The sequence below is a fragment of the Convolutriloba macropyga genome, chromosome 8 (genome assembly GCF_964194025.1).
Source record: "Convolutriloba macropyga chromosome 8, txConMacr16.3, whole genome shotgun sequence".
In the NCBI taxonomy this organism is placed as follows: Eukaryota; Metazoa; Xenacoelomorpha; order Acoela; family Convolutidae; genus Convolutriloba; species Convolutriloba macropyga.
The window spans coordinates 47,413,747-47,423,746 of record NC_134475.1 but is presented as its reverse complement, the minus strand read 5'-3'; the positions used below and the strand labels follow the sequence as shown (position 1 = coordinate 47,423,746).

Sequence of the window (10,000 nt, the reverse complement as noted above, 5' to 3'; positions counted from 1 at the left end):
TTTATGCAACTCTGGTTGCCATCTTCTATGTTTGTAGGCTCACACCCTTCGTTCTCCCCAGTTCTTTAAGAAGACCAGGCAAGAAGATGGCTTCCTGAACCGCGGCAGCTAAACTCTGATTTTCTGCCTCACAAGATGAGAGTGACACTCTTGAATGCTTCTTTACTTGCCAACTGACAGATCCCCCACTGTCTCCCAGGTTGAAATAGTATCCTGTGGTCGATCGTCTATCATTTACGTCTCCACTCCAGTCTACATCTGTTTTGCCTACTAGAGTGCTGTTGCTGATTGATGGGAAAAACAGTCTAAGAGATTTAGTATGTTGTAGGAATCTCAACACACGCTTGTCAGCATTAAAATGCTCAATAGTTGGGTCATTCATGAAGCGTGATACGACATTTGTGATCCACATGATAGGTCTAGTTTGCATAGCTAGGTAAAGTAGTGAACCTAATAGAATTCTAAACTCATGTGGATCTACTCTTACGGAATCTTCTTGAGCTACTTCAAGTTTCATGTTATTTTCTGTTGGTGTTTTACTTGGTTTGCAGTCTTGCATATTGAACTTTTCTAAAATATTTTGAGTGTACTTTTCTTGATCTAAAACTATTCCTTTTTTGTAATTAGAATTCGCATTCCGAGAAACCATTCAAGATCTCCTCTGCCGTCCATTTTTATCTTTGATTCTAGTGAACTTTTCAAATTGTTGATCTCTGTTTGACTATTTCCTGCTATGACTAGGTCATCAACCCAGGTTATAACAAATAATTTTTTATCTTTTTTTCAGATACTCAATTACATCAATTTGTTTAAAACCTTTCCGACATATCGAGTTTAAAACATATCAATATTTAAAACTTTAAAACTTATCGAGTCCCAGGTTTCTCTTTCAATTAAATTTTCCATCTCTGCTTTCATTGGTTCAAGCCATTTGTCTTTTTGTTCCCAATTAAAAGCGGTTTGGAAACCTTCAGGCGCGACGAAAGTTTTTGTTATTGTGCTTTGAACAGCATGAGAATAGCTTCTACCAAAGCGTTCCGGAGGTGCTCGAGACCTATCAATTCGCTTGAGTTCTCTATCTTGTGCTGTTTTCTTTCTCAATCTTTTTATTTCATCGTACTCTGAGTAAAGTTGGAAAGTCCTTTGGTTTCCCGAAGGAATTGCTATTTGACCTAGTTTACCTATCATTTGCAGTCTTGAGGGTGGTTTTACTTTTTTCTGTTGTGACCTTTAGACAGGACTGAAAATTTTGAAAGCTTTTTTCTATGTTTTTCACTGCGATTCTGGATTATACTGTACATTGATTTTGGATTTTTGTTTGACACTAGAACTTGGTCTCTCTTGTTTTATTTCTTGTTCAACTTCATTTTCAGTATTGTTTTCACTTTCTTGAACACTCTCTGTTTCAACTGACTCAACCTCTGAACTTAACTCATTTAAGTTGTTTGTAACCTGAGTTTCTTCTCTTACTTCGTCGAAGTTTACATATAAAAAGCTGTCTTCTATATCTTCGGTTTCATTATGAACACCTGGTAGATGAAAACCTGTTTTCAATGAACCTAACAGTTCTAGAAGCGAAAATTTGACTAGTTTTTATGTTTTGCAACAAATAATTTTTTTGTGATATCAAAGTAACCAATGAATAGGCACTTTGATGCTTTTGGATCGAACTTTGACTTTTTACTGACAACACGATTTCTTGAATAGATTACACAAACAAATATTTCTAGATGGTTGCATCTTGGTTTTCTACCAAAAAATTTTCTGAAGGCTGATTTTGTGTTTTTGTCCTTGACAACTAATTTTCTAGCATAACATGCTGTATCTACAGCTCGAACCCAATAGCTTTTTGGCAATTTTGAATCTATTAGAAGGCATCTTGCAGCCTCTACTACGGTTCTATTAAAACGTTCTGCAACACAATTTTGCTGTGTATTCACGAGCTATTCCTCTGCTTATGCAAAATTTTTTAAAGGCTTCGTTTTTTATTATCATTTTTGTATTTGTCTCATTATCAGTTCGCAAAACACTTGGTCGGCCATATTGTACTCCTTGAAAGTTTGCAATAATTGCGTATTGTTTTTCATAAATTTTGCTACTGCGTAGCCACTGAATTCATCTATGAAACTAATTGCATATCTGTTGCTATCTATACTTGATGGACTCACTGGTCCAATTACGTCAGAGTAAACTCTTTATCGTTTTCGAGTTGCTTTGTTATCGCTCTTTTTTGGAACAAGCTTTTTCGAAATTTTTCCCAAAGAACAAGTATCACAATATTCTGAAGCTTGGGAAAATTCATCTATTGTATTTGCTACATCTCTAAAGTTCAAATGTCCGTTTCTTTTGTGCCAAAATTTTGCTTGACATTTGCCCGCAATTATGTTTGAAAAGTTGTGCTTGTTTTCTTTTCTATTTGGTAGGAAGAACAATTTGCCTCTTCTTATCAGTCTGAAGTTTTCGTTGCTTCTGAGTTTTGGCACTGACTTAGCTTTTATGTGAAATAATTGTTGTTGCTTTTGAACTATTTTTGAAACATAAATTAAGTTTGTTTTGTACTCTGGTATATGCAGATTTTTTCTCAAAAGTCAACTTATGTAGCACACCTTTAGTGTCTCGTGCTTCCACATCTACATCTCCCATTCCTTCAATTTTGTTTTCACTCCATCTGGATTGTTAACAATGGTTACAAGTTTTTGACAATTTTTAAAGCAATTGTTATCTATCATCATGTGATCAATGCTGCCTGCAGCTGCTACTAAATCAGTTTTTGAAAATTCAAATGAGCTTTCAGCGCTTAAACTGGATGCTTAGCCTTTGTGAGGACTTTTTTGTTGATTTTTACATGCCCTTGCTTGGTGACCTTTAGCCTTTCATACACTACATAAAGTGTTGTCCTTTTTGTAACAACTAGCTATTAAATGACCATGTTTGCTACATACAAAACACAATCTAGGGCTTTCGGAACTAATAGGCTTAGAAAAAGTTTTCCTAGGATATGATTTTGAATGAATAGTGTATACAAATTTGATAAGAAGCATTCTTTGCTGACAGGGCAACGTGCTGATCCTGCTCCACATCATCTCTACTGCACCACAAATTTCTTGTATCGTTGTGGAAGGCTATTCAATACCATTGCATTAAACAGCGTCTCAGAAAGCTCCTCACAATCATGAAGCGAGCGGGTGACCAGCTCTTGCTCTCTGATGAAGTACTGGTGGATGGCTTCGTCCTCTTGAAGTTGTAGTTTGGGCAACTGTATCATCAGACTTATGACTGTGGTTGCCTCGTTGCTATTGAGGCGTTGTTGGAGAAGTCGCTTTGTTTTCTGACCTTCTCCGAGACCCTTGCTGTTCACACAGTCATGCCAAATGAGCATGAGGCTGCCGGCGTCTAGTGACATCGCCAGGTAGCGCCAGATCTGATTTTTGCGGCTCCCATCTTCTTGTACAGCTGTAGTTCTAGCTTGGGTCTCTGCCTCGTGTTCTCTCGTTTGCGCACCATTGGCATATTCCCTCAGTAGTGCTGGCTTGTCACGTAGCTCAACTGTGTCTGTGAGTGTTTTGAAGAGGCCCTTGGTTTGTGCAAAGGCAGAGAATCGAGTGCTCCATGTTGGGTAGACCTCTGCCAACCCACTAAACGTCATCCATATCAAACTATTGTTTGATGGATCCATTATGAAGTTTAAACTTCGACTTTTATATCAAAAATAATGATTTAGCATTTATTTATGAGGGAAATCTCAAATTTTTATCTCAAAACTCTCGTCATTCTAGAAGAGCAAAAACTGCCAACACTGACACTACAATCTCAACCAAAACTCTATTAGCGTATTAACGGTCTGATGGCTGGGTCCGTAACCTCTTAGCAGGATAACGAACACTGTAGCGCAACAACCCCGATGAGGCGGGAAGAGTTTTGGCAAGTTAAGGGTTGAAGCGAGAATAAGGTAAATTAATTTTAGAAGATTCGGAAGAGAAGAGAAGAGAAAAAATTAAAAATTTTAACAAAAATCAGTCTTATATATAGTGTACTTTTGCATTTACAGTGTACATTTGTTAAAAGGTTAATGTATCAAAATCGGGCATTTTTGGGGCGTATGAGTGGGCGTTATTTTATTACTACATGCAAAAATTTAGTTCACTTGAGATCGTTCACAAAGTTGCATTTCCCATTCAATATTAGTAGATAAATATCAATATTTGACAAACATACAGATCTAAACTGATTTACAATAATTTTCTAAAATCTTAGCTGCTGTTGTCGTTGTAAAAATGGTAAGTTTGTGTTTCTGAGCTTATTATCATAAGTTAATTTTCTAAGCTCTAAGATATTTTCTAAGTTCTTTTCTGTGCTCCAATTGTTCATTATTGTATGGATAAATAATCAGTTTCATTGTATGATCAAAATAATAAGTTTTCCAAAAAAATATTTTGCTATAAAGGCCGACAGAGGTGTTTCGGCGTTCTAACGGGCGTCCTTGAACATGAACTGTTTCTAGAAAGACCTTTCCTATTTATTTCTTGCTCACATTTTTCATATGACATACAATTCTGTAATTAAAAAACGTTGGGAAATCGGTTGCTGATAACATTTTTTAACAAACTGTAATTTTTTGTGAGTTGAAACTTCAGATTTTTATTGACTTTCATAATGAAAACGGCACATCAAAAAACTGTAAATTGAATAGCCATTTGATTCACTGATTTGAGGGATTAGGCGTTAAAGATTCAAATCAAACTTATTAACAGCTTGAGCAGTTTCATATTTCATTTTGAGTTCAGATTCAGTAAATTTTTATCTTCAAAGACGTAAATTTTCAAATAATTTGTGATAGAAATTGGTTTTAGGATGTTTTGCAATCTGTTTTCATCTTGTTTCGTACCTTTCCCAGCCAAACGGTTTGTTCTATTTGGATTATATATGTGCGAAATCTTAAATTATACAGCATAATGCTATAAAAAAAATTATGAAAACGTCCTTTATCATAGCCGATGATATACTTCAAAAACTGGTAAAAAAAATCCAAAAATGGTTTGAACATTCTAAGGGACAGCTTATCAAACTTATTGAAACATCGGAGCTCTTTGAAGGGAAGAAAATATATGTCACAGTTAGTTTTCACCGACACAAAAGAGTAGTGCAAATTCATGTGGACGTACTCAAAAAGTAAAGTTTCAGTTAAAATTGTGGTATTAAAGCTGTTTGCTTCAATACTGATAAAAAACACTCTTTTTATCTATAAAAATATGTAAAGTTTCATTCAACATAGTTTCATTTTAAACATTTAAATGCTGCAAATATTGTAGAACAAGGAATTAAACAAAACTCTTTTAGGTTTGTTTTTGTGTTGTCGGCGAATGTCCTTTTTTACACCAAAAAACTTCTGATTTTGCTGACTTAGTCAAAACAAACCTCTGCATCATTCTGTTAGTTCGCTGGAGACTTTTCGGTTACTCAATATCTGTCTTCATTTTACTGGTAAATTTTTATAGATAATAAATAATAATTCTCCTTTAATAAATGATAAACTCTTCTAATAAGTCTCCTTATTTCTTTTCGTAGAAATTGCTTTGGAAAAGAGAATAATTCCAGGATAAATCAGCTATATAGTTTGTTTTTTATCGTCCACATATTCAATTTTCCGTTGACATTCAAGTTAAGATCTAAATTATAAATAGAAATCAATTTTTTGAGAGACTTATCGACTTAATTGAACCGATTATTCCATTTCAGTTGAACATGTCTTGTGCTGAACTATGTTTTCAAAAAAAAACAATTTCTTACCAGCTTATAAAGATCTTTGAATCAAATACTTATGTAACTCGTTACTTAATAACATTTTTTGAAAGAGTAACATTTTTTCTGAGACCCTTTCTCAGAAAATTGTGTCGCTGAACTTAATAACAGCAAAAAATAGTGAATGAATCTTTTTACACCAAAACCATTTCTGATTTTGCTGGTTTAGCTAGATAATAGTTCTAACCTGTGCAAGATTTTTAATTTAGAGTTTTGTTTGCAAATTTTATAAATAGATCAGAGTTCACAGACTTTCTAAACACTAGCCGTGTTCTGTTGTTCATTGCCAGTTAACAGAAAAAATTTCAGAATGAAGTTGCTCAGTTTTCTTTGAAACTATTTTTCTTCTTCTCTTTACCTTGCTGCTGAACAACATCACAAAAATTTTCAAATTAATTCAAATTGAATGAAGGATTGAAAAAAACTTTCTCTTCTCCAACAATTTTTAATGGAAAGCAGATTTTGCAATTGCTTTAGATATACAGTCTGAATTTCAATATTTCATTTTTCCTTAAATCAAAATCTGCTGCAATTGTTGACTTTCAATCTGAGATATAAATTCTTAGAAGCATCCAAATTCTTGGGAGATTTTTCGAATGCTTGTCTCCGTTGAAACGCGTTTTCATTTTCAATTGAATATGTCTTGAGTTGATTAACGTTTAAGAAAAAGTAATTTCGTCAAAAAAAACGAAAAAAATCATGTAGACTATTGAAAATCTGAAAATTAATTACAAGCGAATCTCGTAACGTTAAAACATTCTTTGATTTTTTCCCAGCAAGTTATGATTCTTGATGGTAAGCTATTAAAACACAATAAATCTCCCGTTTTTCAAAATAAAATTTGAAAGCATCTTAAGACGACAAAATTGTACCTAAAAGTTAACAATTTTTTAGAGGATTTGTCCAGGGAAAAATTTACAAGAGTAGCATGTTGAACACTACCTTTATGATTCGTTGTCGAGGGTTGATATTTCAAGATCTTGCAATATGGTTCTTAATATTGAAAGATTTTCTACAAAAGTCTTCCAAGATCTTGCAAACTATACGTATTTATGCGAGATTTGTTGGAGCACCAACTTTCTAAAAACCTAGGAAGGCTAAATAACATCAACATCAGGACTTGATGTGCAATCTAACTTTGTCATGTTCCAGGTTTAACCTAGCGGATGATGTAGACATTGACAATGGGACCCTCCGGGATCCTGTCAAGTTGTTGGAAGTTATGAACGAGAAGTACCACAGACAGAAGACACTCTATAAGGAGACGAGAGACTACTACTACAAACTCAATCTATTCGTGTTTTTTCTACCTCTCCTAATCGTGCAAGGTAATAGTGTGTTGAATTGAAAGAAAAATCTATCTAAGCTTTTATGTGTGGAAATTTAAATATTTCAAATCTAGCAGAAATTTAAAACGTTTACGGTTTGCAGAGGATTAGAGAAGAAGACTTGACTGCGGTGCCCTGATAAACAGGACACGACCAATTGGTCGGTTACATATATGAACGTAGGGATATAATTATGTTCTATTTTGATGTTCAATGTAGAAAATACTTAATTAATCCATTTTGATTCCATATTTGAAGAGACAATTACATAAATCCATCTCCTTCTGTTATATAGTTCGCTGATGAGTTAGCTCGTAAAATTTCATTTAATCCAAAAAAAAACTTTGAGCTCAATCAGCTCGAATATTTACTCACAAGATTTTGAATTCAATTGGAAAAAAAACAATGCTTCCTAAAAATTTCAGAAGTCACGTTGAATATTTTGATTTCTGTGGGTGAAAAAAACTGATCATAGCGCACATATATCTGATTTTTCAATTTTCCATAAGATACTTTTAATTTTTTGAAACAGTTTTTTAAAACAGTTATGAATTATAATCTTAGACGCAACTTTTTTTGTTAGACAAATGGGAACAAATTTTGTTAGAATGCATCTCATTTTGATGACCAATAATGATATTGATCATAATAAATAATGGTCTTATATTCGCCAACTACAGACATGTCTTCCAAGTACTCTTCATATTTTGAAACAAGATTGCTTCTTTCGAATTCATTGGTTCAAAGGGAAATTAAAAAATTTTGAGCTAATGATATTTAAATTGAATAATTCAGAACGCAAGTGGTTCTTACCAAAATTGATAACAATTTGTTCGGATCAAAGGATGTTTAACGCAAGACGCGGGCCCGATTGTTAAGGGAAAATGTTTGAGCACAATAAAAGAAATAGAACAGGAGGTCACCCCGGGCACAAAAATACCCAATTGATTAGTCCAAATTATTTTTGGAATGCATTTTTGGAGTGCATTTTAAATAAAAAAGAACAACTTAGAGCATTGAAAATCGACCATATCTTGTGCATAAAAAATTACAGCTGTGTAATTAGACCCTTAACTCACATATAACTGTTGCAAAAGTATGGTCACTAAACGGTAACATCAAGCAAAAATTGACACCATGCGTCAGAAAAAAAAGTCTACAGCATTGACATCTACAGCATCCCGATCAGAGATAGCTTTGAACGCGTGTGGGCCAAATCACGAATGAGCTGTTGCCTATAAAAGCAAATGGCATCTGTTGCTTCTTCAGATAAAAATCCTCATCTGAACTGAATCTTATAGGAATACACTCAGGCGTTGAATTATACATGGGCGAGTTTTTCAGCGCTCAAAATAGGCGAAACAGCTGCTTATTGTCGAGCCAAATTTTGTGCCAGGAACTCACCATTGTACTGCAGCATTGACGAGCTATGTAGACATTTTATCTTGTGTTTGATGGTGAAATGTACAATTCAATTGAATGTTGTGTTCTTATTAATTGACGGTGTTTTTTGTTTGATTTGTTTCTAGGGGTGACCACAGTGTTGACACACATGGCCTCTGACAAGAGTCTACCCAACCACGAGTCACTCAAAATTGTGGTGGCTGTGCTTAATGGCATGTCATCTGTATGGGCAGCAGCACAACTCAAGCTAGGGTTAAAAAATTGAAGATTGAAAAATCAAAATTACTGACATAAGTCGCAACTCTCTCTCCTGTATGTTCCAAACAATTGCATGAAAAGAGAATTTTCCTCGAAACTCTGTCATTTAACGCGTGTTGTCATAGGCCGTGTACTCAAATACTGTCGGGGCTATGATCACAAAACTTTGAAAATGTCGCAGGACAATGCTTTTTTCATTTGTTGAGCCAATGTAAGTCACCATTCAACTAAAAACACATCTCAAGGTAGTATATTGCAGAAGAAATCCATTTTTCTACAGTGAAAATTTTTTACGTGAATTAAACTGACCAAACACAGACTGAAAATTCACTATTAAGCTAGAAGCTAGGGTGAGAAAATTGAATATTTAAAAAAATTAAATTACTAACATTAAGTTGTGACTCCTTCTCTCATTTGTTCCTAACAATTACGTGAAAAAACAGTTTTCCTTGAAATTTTATCATTAAAGCGTGTTTTTATGGGTCGTGTTCTTAAATGCTGTCCGGGCTACGATCATTGCTGTAATTGGAAAACTTTGAAAATGTCGTAGGACAACGCGCTTTTTTCCATTCGTTAAGCCAGTGCAAGTCACCATTCAACTGGTAACACATCATAAGATAGTGTACTGCAGAAAAATCTACGGTACTACAGCGAAAATCTATTACGTGAGTTAAACTGACCAATCACAGACTGAAAATTCACTCACAAATATAGCTAATACTCAATATAGTCTTTTCATCGTAAATTTTTGCTGTTCTATGACGTAAAAAATTAAAGTTGATATTCGCTTTTTTTCACAATACCACTGTTTTCGGTTAGTAAATTGAATATAGAGCTAGGTGAGTCTACTTCGGATGCGGTAATAAGTGGCCCTCTTTTGTTTATACTTAAGGCTGTAAATAGAGTCCGCATTGAGTTTGTCTTATTACAAAACACGACGATTAAGTCTCTATGCAGAGCACTTGTAGTTTTACCTGACGTTTAGTATTGAATTTACTGAATTGGCTGATGAAGCATTCCTTGACCCCATTTGCAGCCTATTGCAGAGCTGAATCTTAATATCCCTACAAAAATCTAAGATTCAAGTCTTAAAAAAAGTTTTGTAAACGCAGTCTATTTGGACGCAAACTCAAAAACACAGCAAAATTCAGTGAAACCATTTTATTATGATATGCACTTCACATAACCAGTTTGTTTAGACATTATGAACA

At 34.3% G+C, this 10,000-nt stretch overlaps 1 protein-coding gene across 1 annotated transcript in view; it reads left to right on the top strand.

Moving 5' to 3' along the window:
• Window positions 1-8,796, top strand: part of LOC142345079 (uncharacterized) — a 10,031-nt gene extending 1,235 nt beyond the window's left edge. Inside the window, exons 2-3 of the mRNA XM_075397163.1 lie at window positions 6,952-7,127; window positions 8,657-8,796. Of these exons, the coding sequence (XP_075253278.1) occupies window positions 6,952-7,127; window positions 8,657-8,796 (316 nt within the window). The remainder of the gene's footprint in view (window positions 1-6,951; window positions 7,128-8,656) is intronic.
• Window positions 8,797-10,000: the final 1,204 nt, after the last annotated feature.